The sequence below is a fragment of the Meles meles genome, chromosome 13, assembly GCF_922984935.1.
Source record: "Meles meles chromosome 13, mMelMel3.1 paternal haplotype, whole genome shotgun sequence".
Taxonomy (NCBI): domain Eukaryota; kingdom Metazoa; phylum Chordata; class Mammalia; order Carnivora; family Mustelidae; genus Meles; species Meles meles.
In genome coordinates, this window is record NC_060078.1 from 4921978 (window position 1) to 4944278 (window position 22301).

The 22301-nt window shown below is 51.2% G+C and overlaps 1 protein-coding gene and 1 pseudogene across 2 annotated transcripts in view; both read left to right on the forward strand.

Annotated features, from left to right (window-relative positions):
- SLC35F3 (solute carrier family 35 member F3) overlaps positions 1–22301 on the forward strand; it is a 363684-nt gene that overhangs the window by 247987 nt on the left and 93396 nt on the right. Inside the window, exons 1-2 of one of the 2 annotated variants that reach the window (XM_046026286.1) lie at positions 5654–5957; positions 21007–21331. In XM_046026286.1, coding sequence (XP_045882242.1) covers positions 5882–5957; positions 21007–21331 — 401 coding nt within the window. In that variant the 5' untranslated portion in view covers positions 5654–5881. Of the gene's footprint in view, positions 1–5653; positions 5958–21006; positions 21332–22301 lie in introns of those variants that run through there. The other variant, XM_046026285.1, reaches the window with a different exon arrangement.
- Positions 20068–20184, forward strand: LOC123955820 (annotated as a pseudogene).

Consider the following 22301-nt stretch of genomic DNA (forward strand, 5'->3'; position numbering starts at 1 on the left):
ACTTACACATGGAGTTGTTGAAAAAGGTTATCAGTTATTCCTGCCAGATCAGGGGAACGAGCTGCCCAGTGCACGGAGTCAATTTCTTCCAATCAGTAGATCTTCTCTCCTGTTGGAAATAGCAACGCACGCTCCACTTTGAAAGCTTCTAATGCTACAGACTGATTTATTTGGGTAAAACTCCATTTCTGGTTCCTGGAACTACTTTAAGCGATTATTTTTAAATATTGGTAACCACAAAAATAATTTGTTATTCTTACTATTTAATACTGTGAAGGACTGTGAAGTAGTGTTAATATTTCAGGGTAAATTAATCGAAGTGGTCTGCTTTCTGACTATTGAAAACCTTAGCTGCATTTTAAATTTTTTATTATTTATTTTGAAGAGATTAGGTAAAACTGTCCTCATAACTTAAAAAGAATATAATTTTAATAGTATTTTTCAAACCATATGTGTTATGACCAAGAGTGGATCATACTGAAACCAACCAATTTTTTGCAATGAAAGAGCAGAACAAGATAAATTGGAAGGAAATAAAATGGAATAAAATAGAATAGAAGAGAAGTGTTCATGCATGGTAAGGGTACTATTTCATTAAGTATTCAAGGCACTAATTTTTTTAAAAGATTTTATTTTTTTATTTGACAGACAGAGATCACAAGTAGGCAGAGAGGCAGGCAGAGAGGGAGAGAGGAGGAAACAGGCTCCCTGCTGAGCAGAGAGCCTGATGCGGGACTCAATCCCAGGACCCTGGGATCATGACCTGAGCTGAAGGCAGAGGCTTTAACCCACTGAGCCACTCAGGCGCCCCTCAAGTCACTTATTTCTGTGTTTGTATATATAAAATATATTTTTACCAACTTGTAAATTGATACATAATCTACTAGCAATAAAATTCATCCTTTTTAGTGTGAGACACTGTGAATTTTAACAAATTTCTGACTGTCAAAAAAGTGAGACAAACCACTTAAAGCAAGAGTCCATTTGAGTAACCAGAGATATTCATGAAGGATATGGTTCTCTTAAGATCTTTGGAGGCAGTGACACCTGTCTTATCTTGGAAGATAATTTCATACACCCCAAATTTCAAAGCCAAATGAGACCTTGGAGGTTGTTCAGTCAATGGTTTTCTAAGCTTTTTTTGTACAGTGCCTATTTTTTAATGAACGAATTCTAACATGCCCCCCCGCCCAACCTAGAAAAGTAGTTGGCTTTCACAGAGACCAGGAAAAATGGTTTAAAAACTACTAATGGGGGTCTAACTGTCTTGTGCCCATGTTGGAAAACTGAGGCTAGAAAAGGCTGAGTGACCCCTCAAGGTTAGCCACTCTTTGGCAGGGCTGGAGTGCAAACTCAAGCTGTCATTGGCTGTTATTCAGGGCATTTTTCGTGTCTCTTGGGCTCAAGAGAATCATGAGTATTACTTAACCCCACCAAGGGGATCGGGTGGGTACCTTTTTGGAATAGTGTGGGGTGTCTGTAGATCCTCACATACCATTACAGAAGAAAGGATAGGCCAGTGATCACCCCGGACAGCAGAAGTATGAGTCAGTCCAAGAAGACCAGAACAGGTTGTTTGGGCAACACTAATTATTTAGGGAAGCTAGAGCCTCAATACAGAGGCAGACCTGGGAGCCCAGTACCAGAAACAAAAGTAGCAAGCAAGCCTCCAGAATGTCAGGAATCAGCCAGGTCCTGAGAGCCACCCCCTTCCCGATGACTCTTCCCTGGGTTGTCTGCCTCTCTCTTGCTAGAGGCCCGTGGCTAGGCCCCCACCTGGAGTTGCAACTGAAACATAGCCTGTCGGTCATACCAGAAATTGGCTGATTTCTTATCTGGGACTCCTCTTTCACTTCCTTACTCTTTGGTTTGTGAGTGGGAAGTGGGCAGGTCAGGGAATATAAAACACTCATGGTTGGTAAGTTCTGCATCATGGGCTTGTTACTCTCTGTATCTGGTCGGTGAACTTGCTTCAGTGTTTGGACCATAATGCTGAGAACACAAAACCCACCAACTCTTTATGAGCGCCTGCCATACCGGAATGCCATAGATTTCCACTAAATATCCCACCACCGCCACCTCCTTGATGAAAAGAGAGAAACCGGAGAGTGAGGTTTGTGACAAAGAACATTCTTCTATCAGAGCAGACATCATGTCATGTAAAGCTGAGGAAATACTGCGTTTGAAGAGCAAACCACTGTCCCATACATTTTTAGAAGATGATATTAATGAGTATGACCTTGAAAAAGTCACCCCAGTTCCTCTTTCAGATAAATTCCTATAATCCTAAATTGAGGACAGGTAGATACCCATTGAGTTACTGGCTCACACTGACATTCCCCAAAGAGTTAATAGGGACAAATGAACTATCCTCTTGCCTAAACATTATATATACAGGGTTGTTTCCATTGATAATTCAGGGATCATGTCTCTGTCTTTATTGAAAGAATTATTAACACCTCTTTTTTTTTTTTTTTTGTAATTTGAGATTTGAGTTTTTAAGTGGGAGAACTTGTGTGATTTTTCTAGGTGTCCCTGAGTCAGGTCATGGTAGCCTCACTCTAGCATAGGGTTTTAAATTGTCGGAATCCTCAAGATACTAGTGCGTGCTCATATACCAGCACACAGTTAACATGCTAGAATAATTAGATAATTTTCTGCACGTGAGTTTTTAACTAAGCAGCCTCACCACACCCACTGCCTGCAAAGGTGTGCACTGAGGGGTATCACATTTCGTACGGTTAAGCAGCAGGAACTCTTATTTCTAGAAGGAGTATAGGGAATATTTGGGGAGGTAAGATTTTTTTTGGTTGAAACAACACAAGTTGTGAGTGGATGAAGTTGAGTGTAGAAAACAAGAAGCAAGAGCGCCTGGGTGGCTCAGTTAGTTAAGCGTCTGCCTTCAGCTCATGTCAGGATCGCAGGGTACTGGGATCGAGCCCCACATCAGGCTCTCTGCTCAGCGGGAAGCCTGTTCTCCCTCTCCCATTCCCCTTGCTTGTGTTCCCTCTTTTGCTGTCTGTCTCTCTGTCAAATAAATAAGTAAAATCTAAAAAATAAATAAATAAAAATAAATAAAAAACAAGAAAAGCACTCAGTTCTTGAAATTAAGGGAGGACATTGGAGGACAATGAGATAACAATTGGTACCTCCTCTTTGATAAGCAGAAGTTGACAGACACAAGGAGGTGATGACCACTCACGTGTCAGAAGGTCCTGGGGGTATCCTGCAGGGGAAAAAGTTGTAGGTATAATTACTAAGTGAGAGAAGTCAATGATGGGAGTGTCTAATCATAATATTTAATCATTTTTTAACCTACACATGATGTTGCAATAAATAGAAAGCAGATCTGTAAACATAAATATTTATTGGGCGCTTTTGTTGTGAGCTTCCCGGTAGAATGTGGACAGGCTAATTCGAAGTGCGGGGGGTGCTTGCTTGGGCAGCACATAAGCTCAAGATTGAGGTCCTGGGGGAGACCCAGACTCCAGGAGGTTCAAGAACATGATGAAATCAATCAAAACCACCTTCAAGTGACAGGAAATGGGTTATGGATTACTTGCCTAGCATCTCCCACCTGAACTGGAATCGCTAAGTGGAATGTCTGCATTTTGCATCCACAGCGTAAGAGAAGAGCGTGGCAGGTTTTTGTAAATGCAGACGTGAGTGCAGGTGTTTGTTCAGACTGGGGTTTGAATCCCTGCTTGACCAGTTACTCACTCTTTGATCTGGGACATTTATGTGACCTCTCTCAGCCTCAGGTTCCCCATCTATTAAAAACAACAACAAAAACGATCTCACAGAGCTTTTGTAAGTAATGAAGTGCCTTCTGTAAAACAAATTGACTTGGTACTTGATACACAGTAAGTACTCAGCAAAGAGGTACTGCTATTCTATTGTATCTGTTTTAGTTACTGTGTATATAATAAAGGTTGATGAACTTGGTGAAACAACACATAATATTGTTTATTAAAAAGATCCTCTTTAGGGGCGCCTGGGTGGCTCAGTGGGTTAAAGCCTCTGCCTTCGGCTCCGGTGGTGATCAGAGGGTCTTGGGATCAAGCCAGAGTCCTGGGATCCAGCCCCACATCGGACTCTCTGCTCAGCAGGGAGCCTGCTCCCCCCGCCCACCTCTGCGTGCCTCTCTGCCTACTTGTGATCTCTGTCTGTCAAATAAATAAAAATCTTTTTTTAAAAAAAGATCGTCTTTAAATAAGATGAAATTCTTTTGCCTTAGGCTTCTTTGTGCTGAATTGTTACAAATCTATTTCACGAAATTGACTTCAGAGTGTCATCTCTAGGGATCTTGGGACAAGTTCCTTTTAGAGGCTTGTAATGTAGAGGCTACCACTAGAGGGCTCTACAGAGACCCTAAAATCCTTTCCTTGGCTTTAGTGATGAGGAAGCAACCTTGAGAAGCCGGAGACGCAGGGGCCATCCTGTCCATCATGGCTCTTCAAGAGGGCCAGTAATAACAGGACAACTTGTAGGAGCCACTTCCGCCAGAGACCTGGGGGTATGCGGGTGAATGTCACCGGAACCCATTGCTCTGAGGTCGTTCTCTGCCTCTGCCACTCCACTGAGTCACCCTTCGGGGACGAGAATTACATCGTACAGTAGGACACCAACTTTAAGACAGGAAACCAGGTAGAGCAGGAACTTCTCAAACTCTGGGTAAGGACTTCACATTAAAGACAAAACCCACCTTGAAGGACCTCCGAATTTTCAGTTTGCCGAGGAGGCTGGGACCCAAACTGATGCCTGGGCATGGGTGAGTGAGATGCCAGTAAAGCTTTGTGGACTTCTGGGGCTGCCCAAGCCCGGTGCATCCTACCCGCAGGGTGGTGGTAGGACCCGTTTGCTAATGATGCACTATCGTTGGGCAAATCGTGGTCACTTAAAGATCAGCCAGCCGGCGATGAGACAGCGATGTCAAGGCATGCTTGGCCAGGACCTTACAACTGGGGCTGAGTGGGAGCAGTGAGACCATTGCCTGTAGAGGCTAGTGCCACACCGGGCCACTGAGGCAGGAACCTGGGAGCTGGGCAGAAATGAAATTTTCTCCCCCTCCCAGGGAGTTGGGCCTTCCTGGACCCGGGCACTGGGGACAAGAACAGAAATCTCAAGCCTTGGTTTTCTTCTTGCCACCTTGGTCTGTGGATTCTGCATCTTCTTCCCCCGCAAAAAAAAAAAAAAAAGAAGAAGAAAAAAAATGTAGTCCACTGAGGCCAGACAAAATAATGGGGCTCCTAAACTCTTTCAAAGCGCGGGAGGCTTTGCTCCCCCCCCCCCCCCCCCCCGACTTCTTCCTGTAAACCCCAGTTCAGGACTTGGTGCAGGGAGGGGTCCGCTCTCAGTCCAAAGTCAGACGCCTGGCTTTTTAAACTCCAGAAACACTGAGGCTAAGTTCTCGGGTCCCCCCTCCCACGAGCTGGTGGCGGCAGAGGGCTGACAGGGGAGCCGCTGGCCAGCCCTGCCGCCCTGACCCGAGTCTCAGCCGGGACAGGGCCTGGAGGGAGGGCCCGGGCTGCAGGGCTGGGCGTCCCAGGGCGGGGGGCGGAGCAGGTGAGCCCGTGGGGTGGGCGTGGGGAGTGCACTTGTACGTGACGTTGGAGTTTGCAGCAACCTCCAGGCAGGAGGCTGTGGGCGCGTGTGTGGAGTGGCTGCGCGGCCGGGGAAGATGTGCTCGGAGGGGCGGCCGCCGCAGTGAGCCGCGCGGCGACAGGAGCCCGGCCGGCAGCCCCGGGGGCAGGGCCTGAGCGGCCAGCCGCTCGCGCTCCTCCGCGCCGGAGGCCACCCGGAGCGGACCGAGAGGCGCGCCCCGGCCGGCCGCAGGATGTAGGCGATCGGCGGAGGCGCTCCTGCAGGCGGACGGCTCATCATGAAGAAGCACTCGGCCCGGGTGGCCCCGCTCAGCGCCTGCAACAGTCCGGTCCTTACCCTCACCAAAGTGGAAGGTAACGGCCTGGGGCGGCGGGGGCTGGCGCGAGGTCGCTGCACCCCGGCGGGGGGCCGCCACCCTGCCAGGGCTGCCTGGTGGCCGTGGGTGCTGCCGCGCTCCCCAGCAAGCACCGCCCGCAGTGCAGCGCTCCGATGCCTGCTGCCTGCGGGGGGGTGGCAGCTCGCTAGCTCCTGGGCCGGGCTGAGACGCTGCAGGGTCTGCGGGGGACAGCCAGAACACAGCGCTGGCTCCTTGCGTGGCCCCCAGCGCGTCTGGCAGCACCAGGGGACGCGGTGGCCTGAGTTCCTGCCGGTCCTGTCCCGAGGCACCTGCCAGCTGGGGCCAGGGGGAAGGGGATCTCGCAGACACTAACCAGTGCTCTCCTTCGCCCCGCGCCACACACACCGGCACACACACCCCACTTGAGTCCCCCAGGTCTGGAGCATCCCCCTTCACTCCCACCCCCACCCGGAGACAGACCAGGGTATTGTTGAGTGGGTAGAGGCAGGAGATGCCGCAGGCCCAGTCCTCTCTCCTGCCCCTGAAGCCTACTAGCCCACCGGTGTGACCGCCCAGCTCCCGGGAAGGGGCGGGCGAGCAGGTGAGAGAGAAGCCACCAGCAGCCTATAAACGGGACCTTTCCCCACTCAGGGGAGAGATACAGAAACATACTCAGACACAGCTGTCATCTGCTGGTCTGGGACCTTCTCCTCTGAAGGGTGGTGGGCAGGGGGCTGCGGGGAATGGAGAGAGAGATGGGTCTCAGTCCTTAAGTGCTCCTAACAGGAGGCGGAATAACCAGTCTCCATAGAGCTGGCCAGTTTAGCCAAGTGAGGGCTGGCAAGGGGCCACCAGCCAGTGGGGAGAGGAAAGCAGACCCCCTCCGGTCCAGGCCCTCACTTATCCTGAACTAACAGAGCCCGGTGCAGCCAGTGCACAAGGGAAAGCCCAGCTTCTGCCATGCCCTGGGACTACAACCTGGAGCCTGGACCTCTGTGTGATGGCTTCCAAGGACCTGCATCCCCTCACGAGTTCTTGTTTGTTACAGACAGAAACAGTAGGAACAAGACAGAAGCTAGTAGGGCACTGGTGTACCCCACACGTAGCCCACCCACGGAGGTCTCCCAGGAGCCATCCCGGTACCGTTACCCCCATCCTATAGATGAGGACTGTGGGACCCAGAAAGGTCTGATTGACTGTCCAAGACCTACAGCCAGCTAATAGTTGGTCGAACAGGGCTGGGCCCTCCGATCCCCAGCCCATGTTTTTCAGAACATTGTTCTGCACTAACCTGCAACTACTTAACTTGCTCATCATTTTCTGTCTATAGGAGGTTGATGATTCCCCGCTTCGTATAGCTGCCTCTTCCCATCCCCCATCCCCCTCTTGGGAGAGACTTGGGATCTGTCATCTACACCTCCACTGAGGGCAGGTGCCGACTTTCCTATGGGGGTTTGCATTTCCAAGCCTTCTTGGAGACACTGCCCAGATGTACGTGCCAGTTGGGGGGGGGGGGGTAGGCTATATATTTCTCTGAGGGAACATGGAAGTCACTACTCACTCCTACGGTCCTTGTGGGAAGTCACCCCGTGCCCACCTTTTCGGTAAGGCAGGTCAGTGCTGTTCCCAACAGCAGCATCACCGCTGGCAGTCCCCAACCCATCATGCAGGACAGGTCTGAGCTGCACTGGGGGTCGAGCTGGGCACGGATGGTGAGGGCACCCGGGCTCGGTGCCGTGACCCAGAGGTGCCACAGGAGGCAGCAAGTGACATGGCAGAGCCAGGTTCACCTCAAGGAATAAAAATGGGGCTCCCTTCCCCGGTTCCCTTAGGGCTACTCTCGGGCGAGCTTTGCGCTTCCTGTCCACGCTGACGACCCTGGCAAGCCTTGGTAACCAATGTTTGCACGTACCTGGGTGTGAGTCGCAGACAGTGTGCCTAAGAATCAGAGAGAGCAGGGTTCGAGACTGTGCTCTTCCCATGTGCCCCTGGATTTTATAAACCATAAATTCTGGGCCTCGGTTACCTCGTTTGAGCCCTGGTGAAACTTCAGCTGAGTTCTGGAAATGCAGTGAGGTCGGCTAGGTCAAAATACCTAGCACCTGTCTGGCACACAGTAGGTACTTAATAAATGTCTGGCAGTCGTCCTGTCACAGATTGTCTTGCACCTTCGGCAAACCTTCTTGCTGTTCTCAAGGAGTACGTGTGTAGGGACGGTATCTAGAAGCATCTGCACAGTTCCCGTGATACTAGAAAGCCCCCAGTTCCCCTTTTGCATGGGATCCCGAAGTGTTATGTCAGCAGAAGTCTTCAGGGCATGCCTGGGCATACATGTAGCACTTTTTTCTCTGCCTGGTGTTTTTGGTTTTTTTTTTTTCTTGGTGTTTTGTTCAGTTTGGCTTTTGGTCTATTTTTTGAAACATTTGCATCTCGGGTGCTTGCTGTGGAAGTGCTGAATCATTTTGTTTTTTCTTGGATGCACAGGGCAAGGTGGTCCTCATACTGTGGCTCTTTCTGTGGGGATGGCAGGCAGGCTACAGTGTTGGACCCCGGCCAGCAAGGAATATTTATTAGGGTTTGGAGTGTGTCTTCTATGGGGAGGCATGCGGTACATATAAAACCAAAATAGAAAATGCAATGTCTGGTTGAACTTCAACACGGAAAAATGGACAAGATGACTTCATTTACTCGACAAATACCTCATCCAGCCCTACTCCATGTCCCTTGGTCATTTAGTGAGGCCCTAGAAGTACAAAAACAAACAACATTAGCTTCATTCCCTTAAAGAAGTTTTAGTCTGGAGGAAAAGAGACATGCAGACAAATATATTTTCTAGTATAAGATAGTAAGTTCTGGTTCAAAGCTAAGAATAGAGCATCACAGAGACACTGATGGTTAAGTAATGTGAGGAGGCCCTCCTGAGGAGGAGGCCTTCTTGAGGAAAAGACCTTCCTGAGCAGGAGGAGGCCTGTCTGAAGAGGAGGTCTGTCCAAGGAGGAGGTCTTTCCGAGGAGGAGGTTTGTCTGAGGAGGAGGCATTCTCGAGGAGAAGACTTTCCTGAGGAGGAGGAGGCCTGTCCGAGGAGGAGGCCTGTCTGAGGAGGAGACATTCTCGAGGAGAAGACTTTCCTGGGGAGGAGGAGGAGGCCTCCCTGAGGAAGAAGCTTTCTGAGGTAGAGGTGTTGCAACCAAAGTGAGAAAACTTGTCAAGCACAGAAGGGAGGGAAGGCTGTTTCAGGCAGAAGGAATGGTGTGTGCACAGGCTTAGCCAGGAAGCCTGAGAAGGAGAGAGCAGCTGGGCCCCAGTTAGGGCTCAAGGCTTGGAAAGCGGTTTCCAGCCGGGTTGATGGCATCTGTCCCGTCTGACGGCATATCTCGTTCTCATATGCTCTTCCTCTCTTTCCCGTCGGACTCAGACGCTATCAATCAGTAACACATTTCTAGTCAAGGAGTAGTTGCTGGGATCATCTGTGTTCACAACCAGCTAATTCACATTCAGTACAGTTTCGTTCAGCAGGGATTAGTAGTTGAGCATAAGAGCTCTCGCCAAGAGGCCCCAGAGGCCCGCAACGTGGTTAGGTGGGAAGAGGGAGGACTTTGAAAGGAGAGGGAAGGGGTTCGTGCCCACCACTCAGCTCCTGCTGAGCCAAGTAACTTTGGCAAATGGCAGAAGCTCAGTGGGAATCTGTTCTCTCATACGGAAATGATTGCGACGGTACAGTCCCTCCTACTAATGAGAGTATGTGCGCTTGGTTTTTTTAAGATTTTATTTATTTGACAGAGAGAGATCACAAGTAGGCAGAGAGGCAGGCAGAGAGAGAGAGGGGGAAGCAGGCTCCCCACTGAGCAGAGAGCCCGATGCGGGCTCGATCCCAGGACCCTGAGATCATGACCTGAGCAGAAGGGAGAGGCTTAACCCACTGAGCCACCCAGGCGCCCCAATCCGGGATTTTTTTTTTTTTTTTTTTTTTTGGCCCTACCAGGTTTTTTTTGAAGCTACCACGGTGCAGGCAGTGGTTTGGGGAGATCGCCGCCTTACTGCTATTTCGCCCAAAGGAAGGATAGCCATTGTCACCCCAGTTTACAAACAAGGAAGCTGAATTTCAAAGAAATTCACGCGAGGTCATGCGGTTGGAAAGCAAGGGTGCTGGGCCCCATGTCCGTTTCTGCCTCCTCCGAAAGGTGGCAACACCCGGTACAAGTGCATGTCATTGGAGAAGCAGTGAGAATCGCATCCGCTCATGGCAGTCGTAAGCGCTCAGCAAAGGTTTGCTCACGGGAGCTCCCACTGCATTGGGAGGTAGAGGTCTGGACGCCCCTGGGGCTCCCTGTGGTTGATATTCTCCTCCTCCTGGGGCAGTTGGCCTGTCTCAGCCACCCCCACTGTGGGTGTGGCTGCTTTGTTTCTGTTCATGGGGTGCAGCTGTCATCCTGGAGTGCTCCGTGATCATGTCCGTGGAGTCCCAGCCCTGCTGGTCCGATGTGAGAGGAGTCTTGAAAATATACCGCCAAAGTGTTCCTGTACCCAAAACTGTTTCCCAGGTTGAATTGTCCAAGACCTGAAACCTCAGTGGCAAAAGTCATCGTATATTGTGTATTGAACAAATCGGATATCGGTAAGGGTGAACCAGGTATCACTGAGGAGGCCAGGGGGTCAATTCTAAATCCTTGACTCAACAGAGCTTCCAAACAAATGAGAAATGTCACAAAAGCGTATAAGTAACAATTACATGTTGGAATCTCTCTTTTTTTTTTTTTTTTAATTCCATGAAAGGATTGTGAAATAAATGGCGTGTTTCAGCAAAGGGCGAGCTCAGTTCTGGCTGGGTCACAGATGGCCACTACGCGACTCTCTTGTCCCCATCGCCCCCTGCTTTGCCAAAATGCTCTCATCTAATGACAGTCTTTCCCGCTGAGCCTGGATGTGGCCTCAGAACCCTCCTCCTCACCCAAATCCCGGTGATGACGATCCGTTCTTCGGACTTGGACTTCGGCATGAGCAGGGCAGCGTGGAAGAGGCTGTTCTGTGCCCTCCGCTGTCATGGGCGGGAGGTGTGAACGCTTCGTTCCTGGCAGAGGCGGCCACAGACAGAGGTGCAGAGCCGGGAGGGGCTGGCACCTGCGAGCCATCTGCTGGGGCCAGAGCTCGCGTTAGCTGCAGAAGTTGGGGGGGAGGGAAAGGGCCAGGGTTCGGGGGCCTCCTGAGTGCTGGGCTCCCGAGGAAGGGGAAGGGCACCATCAAAGTCTGAGAACACCGGACAGTCTTCTGTAGCTGCGTGTTTGAAATGGGTCACGAAGTCTATTTCAACAGTCACAATAAATATTTTTTTAATAAAGGATATTTTGGATAGAATCAAAAATACCAAAGCGTCTCACAGATGCAGTTTTAGCCAGAGGGCTGGAAAGGGAGCCATCAAAGACAGCTCTGAAGGTTAAGCCTGAGCAGCTCAGGGAACAGAGGGGCCGTTAACAGCAAAAGAAACAGCCAGGGTAGGAGGGAGAGACCAGGAGTCAGATTGAGCGGGGCTGAGCTGCGAGCTCTGGCGGTGGCTTCAGTGTGGAGCGGCCGGGAGGGAGAGGGAGAGGTGCTGAAGGCCGAGTGAATGATGGGGTGAGAGCAGTGGGCAGGCACGGGTTCCTGAGAGCCACAGGGAGGGCAGGAGAGAAGTCTGATGGGCTGCACAGAGGACCCACAACCTATGGCATTGTTGAAGCCGTGGGAAGGGAGCGTGATGTGGCATCACATCAGCCGAGGAGGGCGGTTTTGCAGGAACAGTTTGAAGCGGGTGCTGGTCTGGAAGCCAGATGGCAAGGGACGCATGGTGCGTGCGGGAGGGGAGCAGCGGTTGTGGGATCGCTGGTGAATGTGTTTGGCAGCGAGAGCGGTTCTACCTTCGGAGGCAAGGGGCGGAGGGTTTTGAGGAAGCTGGGCGTTGCTCTTAACCCCAGGAAGAAGATTCCAGCACAGGTGTGAGGTTGCCCTAAGAGAAAGGAGCTTGGTGCAGCAGCAGGCTGGGGTGGGGGGCGAGGGGCTTGGGGCGGTGGGGAGGGAGAGCAAGACAAGAGAAGGAGGCAGTCGGCTTTGAGAAGGGGAAAGAGGAGATATGATGGGCGAAGACACAGAGAAATGTGGAAACGTCGGGGACCTGAGCTGTCAGTGTTCGTCTCCTTTGTGACGTCGGAAGTGGGATCAACTGCCTAAAATCATGGATGGGAGTTAAAGGCCTGCAGAAGTCGGAGCAGGTTCAGGACAGCTGCGTTGGAAGAGCTAAGAAGAGATGTAATTCTTAAAAGCCTTTTTGGCAAGTGATACATTTTCAGTGGTTAAGACATCGTGTGACTCGGGAGATGTGCGGGGAAGAACGCTGGGTGAGAATCAGGACCCTGACCTCTCCTTTCCTGCTCCCCCCGCCCCCGCTTGCTCATTAATACACCAGACATGCCGCCTCACCTCTGCCAGCCCGGCCTTCTCCCCTCTGAAAAGATCAGGGCTTCGAATAGATCTTCTATGGGCTCTTTCTCAGGAAACACTGTGAGTCTGCTCCGTAGCTCACTCATTAGCAGGGATGGGTTTATCTGATTAAAACCCTTCACTGGCTGTCCTCAGAGTGCAGAGCTCCGAGGAAATGACACTGGGACAAGTAAGAGATTGGGGCTGTGCGCGCGTGTGTCCGTGCTTGTGCATCCGCGGGCACGGCAGGCGTGTTCGGGCAGGCGCACCTAGTTTCAGGGGTGACTTTGGTATTTGCGCGTGGGGAGGAAAGCCAGCTGCGTGGGTACAACTTGCCCCATGATCGGGCGGGAGGAAACTGCTGGGCCCTGCAGTGATAGGGTGGTGCAAACAGAGGTTTGAGACGAGCCGCGAACTTCCAAGCTTTGCTCGGGGCAGGCGGGGTGTTTTCCTGGAAAAGCCTCATGGCTCAGGATTAGCTGAGCTGCGTCAGCCCCAGTTGGTGCAGAAGGTGGGAGATAAAGCCTAGAAAGAGGAGTTTCTCAAAGTGCACCCCACGTCAGAGCGTGTTCATCTGCCTGCGCAGGGAAGGAGAGGTCAGGGTCCTTCTCCGCCAGTGCTGGGAAGCTGGAGCTGCTTCAGAAAACCGTGCTTCATGCTTCGAGATAAATTGAGTAAGCAAGCTCCCATGCTGCCGTTAAAATACGGCCCTGTTGTCCCAGGAGAAGGCCTCAGGGGTCACCCCTTCCTTCCTGCAGAGCTGCGTTCTGCCCGGAGGGGCCATGCCCTGCCTACAGTCTGCCCCCTTGAAACATGGCTCTCCTGTGAGCCCCCCAGCCTCAGCTCCAGTCCAAGGGTAAACATCAGCGGCGGGGGCTGTGTGCGTGTCCTCCTATGTCTGTGTGCCTCCCCCCAGATATCACTGGTCTGCGTGTGATGACTCCTGCCGTGTGGACAGGCACGCAGATGGCGAGGTTCCCGGGGGCCGCACGGACCAAACCGGGCCGGACATGTGGATTCAAATGGGATGCCAGCAAGCTGGCTCAGACCCAGCAGCCCTCGCTCCCCTCCCAAGACAGACATCGACCTTTCCTTCCCCGGGCAGCACACACGGCTTTATTTAAAGCTTACCTGCCAGACATTTTCCCACATGTCCTGTTCGCCAGAAGCTATGTCCGCGCCAGGACGGTCCTAAATCCGCCGCACAAGGTGGCGTTGTTTGGACACTAGGGAGTCAACGTGGGGACCTCCAAGGAAATGGGGAGTGCGGTGCAAATGCCCGTGCAGACGTCTGAGATGTCTTTACTGACATGGAGGAGATGGCAGGGGCAGCCGGCCCGATGTAGGCGCGATTCAGTCCAGCTTGCGAACTGCCACAGGGTAGGGTTTCGGGGTATCGGGGAGACGCCTCTCACCCTCCCACTCCACCCTGCCAAAAGCAGCCTCCATGCACCTCCCAGTTCTGCATCCACACCCGGGAAAGCGTTCGGGTTTTTAAAAACAACTTCGCAGCTGCCATGTGTCCCATCCTCTGCAGACTGCCTCCAGACTGGCTCTCCAGTGAAGGCGTAAGCGACACGCGGGAGGCAGGCACATGGGAGACGGTATCTAACATTGAAAATCTAGTGAGCAGGGCGGTTCTTTCTCCTCCTCAAAGCTTTTCCAGATACGTACTCTGTCATCCCAGCTTGTCCCCACGTCCTGCACGGTGGCGCTCATGGTCTGTGCGTCACAGGCCCACAAGCACAGTGGCACCGCGGGGACCTCCCCAGGCTTGTGGGCTGCGGCTGCCGTAAGTGAGTACCGCAGCCGGCGTGACTTCTACGGCAGACACTGATTTTCTCGGTTCTGGAGGCTGGAGTCCAAGATCAGGGTGTTAGCTGACGTGGTTCCTGCCTGGGGGATAGCCACCCCCTCGCTCTGTCCTCACGGGGCCTTCGTTCCACGTGCACCCAGGGAGAGCGTGAGCAGGAACCTCTGCCAGCTGTCCTTAGAAGGCCACACCCTGTCAGATCAGCGTCCCACCCACATTTGCAGCTTCCCTGGACCTTACCTTCTTAGAGGCTCCATCTGCAAACGCAGGCACACTGGGGCGGGAGGTGGGGGGTGTCAGGCTGCAGTGGATGAATTTGGCAGGGAGGACACAAATGGCCAGTTGGTCACAACCTCCGTTCCTGAGCGTCGCGTCCTGGCCCAGAGTCCCACACTCGGAAGAGTTGGAAAACAGGGTCAGTGGTCTGGAAACACGAAGTCCACTCTTAATGCTCTGTGCTTCTGACAGTGGCGTTTGGCACCGCGGGCCTGTATCAGCGCTCCCCCTGCTTGTGCTCTTTATGTCAAATAAATAAATTCTTTAGGGAAAAAAAAGATTTTATTTATTTGAGAGAGAGAACGCGAGAGAGCATGAGCTGGGGGAGAGGCAGAGGGAGAGGAAGAAGCAGACCTCCCCCCAAGCATGGAGCCCGATGCGGGGCTCGATCCCTGGACCCTGGGATCATGACCTGAGCTGAAGACAGAGGCTTTAACCCACTGAGCCTCCCAGGTGTCCCAGCCTCCAACTCTAATTACCTGTGGATTCTGTACTTTCCCTCTGCCCAGTGCTAGTCAGGAGCATGATGGGGCCTCAGCCATGTCCAAATAATGGGAGTATTTTCTGACCCCAAATCCAGAAGCCCAAACAGATGGTCCGGCAAGTTCAGGTGGCCATAGTGGGTCAGGATATGTGAAATGGGGATGGATTGCTTTGAGACATCCTGTGCCTGTAGTGACCTTCTACGTGTGACAGCCTCTTCTTCCCTCTCCTCCAAACCACTACTTAAACAAAACAAAAAAACAGTCACATGTAAACCCACTGAGCAAGTATTTAAAGAGGATATGAGGTAAAACCAGGAGTGCATTTTTAGGAGATGAATTACACTTGCAAACGGCCATGAACAAAAGTCTTCTAAGCTCTTCGTTTCACAAGAGCTATTTAGTTGGGTGGCCTGGACCCTGAACGGGTGTATGCATCCGTGATCAATAAACGGGGATTGTAGGCCCCCTTCCCCTGGGAAGTCCAGGAAAAACGGAGGCTCTAGGTCTCAGAGCAGCTCTCCACTGCGTTCTGTTTAGAGGTAGCTAGAGGCACCGACCCCTCTAAAACATGGGTGCATAGCCACCGGGCCCCTTTGTGCTTCACAGCAGGTGTCAATAAATATTAGTGGGATAAGCAACCCCAAAACGTAGCTAGTCCACCCAAGAGAAATGGAAACCTATAAGTCACACAGAGAATTTTATGTCAGCGTTCACAGCAGCGTTATTCGTAGTAGCCAAACATGGGGAATGATGTGTGTGTCTGTCAGCGGACAAATGGAGAAACCCAGTGTAAGCATATCCGTGGAACGGAATGTTGCCCCCAGCCATGGAAGAGAATGAACTGTGGCCACGTGTACAACATGGATGGCCCCCAGAGACATGATGGTAAATGAAAGAAGCCAGAGGCAGAAGTCACGTCGGAAATATCCAGAAGAGGTGAATCATGGAGATAGCAGCTTTGTGGCTGCCGGTGGGGGGGGGGGGGGGGCAGTGGCAGAAGGTGGGCGTCGGGACTCATGTAGATGTGATAGAAATGCTCTAAAACTGGATAGTGGGGATCAGTTCACAGTTCTGTAAATTGAATGAAAATCATAAACTGTGCTCCTCAAACAAGTGAATTTTATGGTTACGAAATATGTGCCTCAAAACTCTATAAAAAAATAGCTGTACAGGTCTCGTTAATGGAGGTGTCACTGGGGGCTGGCCGTCCTGGTCTCTGTACAAGGGAATGGCCTTGCCCCCGGGAGGCTGGGACCATGCCAGCCAATGGGCCTTTGATCCCAGCTTTGGATCTCTTACCCCTAACACATGACTTGGGCGCTTTCTAAGCACAAACTTCCCAGATGCTTTTTCATAGAAAGCTTAGTCACCAAGGGTCCACTTATTTTCAGAGGACCTAAAAAAAAAAAGTTACCCTTCTCCTGGACGTTTGGAAGAGCCATTTCATGAGAAATGAGTTAAGAGTGAATGCTTTCCCAGTTTTCTCATTCTAGAAATGGGCTTTACCTGAATAAACGCAAAAAGCCCCAGTTTACCATTTCTCGGGCACAAGCAGTGGACAACTCAGGAGGCAGAGGACTTGCCGTGGTCGAGGAGTGGGTTGGTTGCCAAACCAGACCTCCGACGCACCCATCAGGACCTAGAGTTTCCTCATCCTGAGCAGACCTTGTCTCTAGGAGTGGCGTGTACTTGACCCAAGAGGGTGAATTCTTTTTTTTTTTTTTTAAGATTTTATTTATTTATTTATTTATTTATTTATTTATTTGACACAGAGAGAGAGATCACAAGCAAGCAGGCAGGCGGTGGGGTGGGGGGAGGGGAAGCAGGCTCCCTACCGAGCAGAGAGCTCAACTCGGGGCTCCATCCCAGGACCCTGACATCATGACCTGAGCTGAAGGCAGACGCTTATCCCACTGAGCCACGCAGGCGCCCCAAGATGGTGCGTTCTTTTAGCGCAGGGGCAAGGTTAGGGTGGAAGGCACAAGCTCATCAGGAGAGGGGTAGTGAGCGGGAGCGGGTTTCGGAGAGGGAGAGGGACATAAATAGCATCCCTAGTCGTATAATAATGGTGAGAGGAGCTGGAACAGGAAACAGAGTGAGGCTAATTCAGCACTGGTTTCTTGGAGGCAATTGGCACTGGCTCTTTCAGCCATTATATATACCAAAGGACTGAAATCAAATGCAGAGGAATCGCTTGACTTGCAATTTAGAAGGGGAAGGAAAGTCAGCGAGTGTTTCCCGCACCTGAAGATTTGAGGGGCTCTTGAGAAGGGATACTGCTCACCCCCCTCGTTGTCATTCCTCCTCTCTGGAACCTGAGCATAAATTGAACAGTGCATTGAGATGACCCCGAGAATGGTGCATGACAGGACACATTTGCCGCCTTTCAATAGTGGAGAAGGAGTGTGCCTGCAAACCGAATATATCATATCACTGTATACTTACTCCTTAACTCATTTTAGCTGCTTGTTAGAGACGCTGGGGTATGTACTTCCTAATAAGTAGGACTAACATCTGAATCTTCTCTGGTCCTCTTGGCCTGAGTGTCTGACCAAGGCAAGGTTGGGTGTCCCGGTGGGGCAAGGCGGCAGTGGCGCTCTGATCCCACTGCCCCTCGGCAGACCATGTGCATTCCTGACCCAGAACTCTGCTCCCCTTTTTAATCAAGGCTTTCTGTCTTTCAAGAGCCCGGCCAGGTTTCTGCGTCATCTGGTTCTTTCCACTGTTATCACAGCCCACGCTGGCCATGCTCTGTTCAGGATTTCCGTTACAGCCAAATCTGCTTTGCACATAATTGTTCCGTAATGCTTTCTTAGGTCTGTTTGTCACTCCCTGACAGACTGTAAGTTCCTGAAGAGTAATCATGCTTTGTATTTATTTTACTGACTGTCCAGAGCCCTTGGCACAGGGCAAATGCGCATGGCTATTCCCTAGCCAACTGAGACGTTCCTATGATACGTCACACTGTGTGTAGCCCTTTGAGACTTAGAAAGTCTGTGCTTTTGTGCATTCAGTTAAATGAATGCTGGATGAAATATAATATCCCAGTTTTACTGTGTGTGTGTGTGTGTGTGTGTGTGTGTGTGTGTGTGTGGTACAAAGACACAAAAGACTAGGGAAAATGCCATAAAATCTCAACAGTATTATCTGAGTACTCAGATTAGTATGTATTCTTTATTAGTTATGCTCTTCGGTACTTTTATAAACGACATCCAAAAATATTTTTTAATTTATGGGAAGTAGGCCTACTCTAACAGAAGTATTAGGAATGAGTGAGGTAATGAAATTGATAAGTAATTATTATCATCATAAGAGGATCAGTATAATGAAATGGTTTGTGTTGAGTTCAGTTTAGATACCTAGGATTCTTTGTGGCTCTATTCCAGTGTTTCCCAAAGTGTGTTCCAAGGGGTACCATTCCTACTGCAGGTGTTACATTTAAATAATATGGGAAACAAAGGCACCTGGGTGGCTCAGTTGGTTGGACGGCCAACTCTTGATTTCAGCTCAGGTCATGATCTCAGGGTCATGAGATCGAGCCCCGTGTCCGGCTTTGTGCTCAGCACGGAGTCTGCTTAAGAGTCTCTCCCTCTCTTTCTGCCCCTCACCAGCTCAGGCACGCACGTGTGTGCACTCTCTCTCTCTCTCTCAAATAATCTTTAAAAATAATAATAATAATAATAATAATAATGGAAACACACATTCTATAGCTGTGGGATTCACAATGTCCATTAGCCCTGAATATTCCTAAAGCAAAGGAACCTGGCTCTGATCCACCTAGTATTTTCCAAACTTTTCTGATCATGGAATCCTTTTTTCTTATAATGCCTGTTAACATGTTGGGAAGCATGGTTCTATCTGATTTTTAAAGAATAGCATAGATTTTAGCTTTGGATGTCTTTGTATTGCTTGTATATTATTAAGGATTACTTTGGTTAAATGATCTGAAATGGTGACAGAGTTAGGAGTATGACTTCTTTAGTCCACATCTATGGGAGCATTTTAACACAATGTCATATGATCTGGTGACTTTCTCTGTCATCATCTCAGGACACGGCATCTGTCATCACTTAATTCTTTGAGCTTTAAAACTGAATTTGCCACAATGAAGAACTAAATGAAAAAAACAAGCCATAGCCTGAATTTACTCACCCTCCTCCAGAGTCCATCTTCAGTAGGAAGTTAGTTGTGTGAAGCTGTCTTTTCTTTTTCCACGGATTTTTTTTCATCTCCATAACTGTCTTTTCCATATGAGTTTTTGACAGTGTGGTAATGATAGTTGAGAGATCACCCCCAGCACTGCCTGGAAATTATCCCAGTAATGAAAGGTTGCGGGCTCACCTACGGTGTCAGGCAATCAATGTAGAAATCGAATCGTGCGCGCTTCTATCTGAATTTGCCGTAAGTTGTGGGGATTTACTGAGAACAACGTCCAGACATCCTGGTGGGAGGGCATAACACAGAAGGATGGGACCCTGCCTTGCTTTCGCCCTTCTGTGCCTCTCGCTGTCCTCTCTTCCATGACAGAAACACACACCTTGCTGGAAACTGAGAGAATGGTTATGCATTTGATTTTCCAGAGGCTTTCTGGCTATCCTACATACTCACATGAGAAGTAAGAGGAAGACGGATATTAAACATTAATAAAGCAGTTCAGGAAGCACAGTTAAGAGAGGGCCAAGTAGGATTGGGGCTAATAAATGATGTGATCTTCCCTCACTAGCCGCATAAGGCTTGGGATTACCCTTGGCTAAAACAGGTACGGTGGGCGCTGGCCGTTCATTCATCACAGGATTAGCTAACACCTGAATTAGAGACTGTTCTCAGGATTTGCCTCGTGGAATTACTGTGTTTTAGGAATTACGAGCTTGGTTTAATGTCATTAAACAAAATATACAGAGTAGGTGTGACCCCGGTATATTTTGCATGATCTCCTGTACCCCTGTGGTAGAGACTGCCTTTTAGCACTGGGCACCCCCCCCCATTCAGCCAAGGGCCAGGCTGAGCGGATAGCAGGCAAGTACGCTATCTCCCGGATACTTGCGTCTGTCCGCGGTGACACCCTATGCACGTTACAGCTCTGTTTAAATTTCCAGCTGACTAGCTTTGCGCAGTGGCAGTATCGTAGCCAATGAGGTTTATCCGAGGCGCGATTATTGCTAATTAAATTTCCAGCTGACTGACAGGCACACAATCATGAATGAAAACCCAACAGTGGGAAATAAGGTCTCTTCACCCCCTTGCGGGCTGTGGGAACAGCACTGCCCCAGAGCCATGCTGTGGGCTGCAGCCTGGTTTCCAGAAGTCACATGGCTTGGGATGGCGTGTCGGAGGACTTCCACAGCAGCTGCTGCCAGAGGCTGTGGTTTTTAAGTAACACTTCGAAGTGGAACCTAAGGCCATCAGCAGGAAGACGAGGCAGATAAGAGACCAGAGAGCAAGGTCTATTTTTGCCAGGCACGCAAAAATAAGATGAGCGTCTCGGCATTTGTGCCTGTAAGTAACAGGCGGGAAGAGCTTCTCATAGTGTCCCAGGAGCCTTTAGAGGTCAGGGGCTAGGACCTTCTCATGCAGGCATCCCCGGCCCCTGGCATGCCCGGTGCCCCTGTTGCATGGCAGGACAGGTGAGCTGACATGGACTGGAGTGGAAAGACTTCAGCCCGAGTGAGCTGGAGATGTGCGCCCAGATCACCTGTTGAAGTGCAGCTTCAGCTTCTGGGCTGCCGGAGCGGGGCCTGAGATGCTCTGTTTCCAGCAAGCTGGGGGTGGGTGCTGACGCTCCTAGCCCACGGACCACACTGTGAAGGTCAGGATCCTGGAGGGTAACGAGACCCATGAAAAATGTCTTCTGTTTAAGTTCTGGTTCAGAAAGCTGCTGCCACAACCCCTCATTCGCACCCCCCCACCCCCGCACCCGGTGGCAGGCCATGTCTGCGGCAGTGGGGTCAAGTGCCTCCTTGCTCCCGCTCACGCCTTGGTCTGGGGCAGCGAGGGGAAGGTATGGAGGCCCCCCAGTTAACCAACCCCTTCTCTTCCCCCAGGGGAGGAGCGCCCCCGGGACTCCCCGGGCCCGGCGGAGGCCCAGGCGCCGGCTGGGGCGGATGCCAGCGGCCGAACGAGCCACCCCTGCTGGAGATGCTCCCGGGCACAGCTCAAGAAGATTTTCTGGGGCGTGGCGGTGGTGCTGTGCGTGTGTTCCTCCTGGGCGGGTTCCACGCAGCTCGCCAAGCTGACCTTCAGGAAGTTCGATGCTCCCTTCACCTTGACGTGGTTTGCCACCAACTGGAACTTTCTGTTTTTCCCGTTGTATTACGTGGGGCACGTCTGCAAGTCGGAGGAGAAGCAGTCTGTGAGGCAGAGATACAGGTAGGCAGCTCGCGGACAGCGGGCCCTGAGCTCTGGGCTGCTCTCCTGAGGGCTGATGCCGCTAGGCTGTCCTTGCAGCCGGCGCTGTGTTGGGCTGGTGGGAGCAGTGGGGAGAGGTCACCTGCTGTCTGAGTGGAGCCAGGATCGGGATTCTCTCCCCCCTGGGGATGGTAAACACCAGCTTCCAGTGTCTTCCGCCCTAAGAACTCCTTTATATGAAACAAAAGGCAGCATCTTCTAGAGAGAGCCCGTGGTGGGTCCTCCTCAGGCTGGGGTCAGCACGGGGAGTCCATGGGGCCAGGGGACATGGCTGCTTCCTGCGGCTTACCTCCCCTCGGGGAGATGTTCGCTGCAAAGAATTGATTACTCATTCCCCTTCCAACCCGAGACATTCCCTCCTTTGGTGATGGGATTGCCTAGGTCCGGTTACCGCACAGCGTGGCTCTCAAAATCAAAGCAGCATCTGAATTTTGTTGACTCTTCTTTCTCATATGGAGCCCACCAGTGTGGCTTTCCTTGCACAAAGAAGCCAGGAAGCCTGACAAACCTTCCTCCTCAACAGACGGCAGGGTTCCCCCAGCCCCCCGCGGAAGTCAGATCGTTGGTGTTGACCTTGAGTCCTCATCCCAGGCCAGTTGTGGGATCTCATGGTTGTCCTAGTTGGAGGACCTCTGTGGGCTGTGGCAGGGGCTTCCTGCTGGCCCAAGTCAGACCTACTCAGAAAAGAAATGGGAAAGAATGCTGGCCAAGGTGACCAAGTGGGCCCTTGGAGCTTAGCTGGGGTCAGCCCCGGAGGGGGAAAATTTTCAAAGTTGAAGGTTCTTCACTCCTTCACCACCGCCGCCTTCCCCGCTTCACCCCACGTCACCAGACACATGCCCCGTAAACCAGCGGGTCTCCTGTACTATCTGCTTCAAGCTTCAGCCCTCTTCTGACGTTGCCATCAGAAGTCATAAGATAACTAAAAACA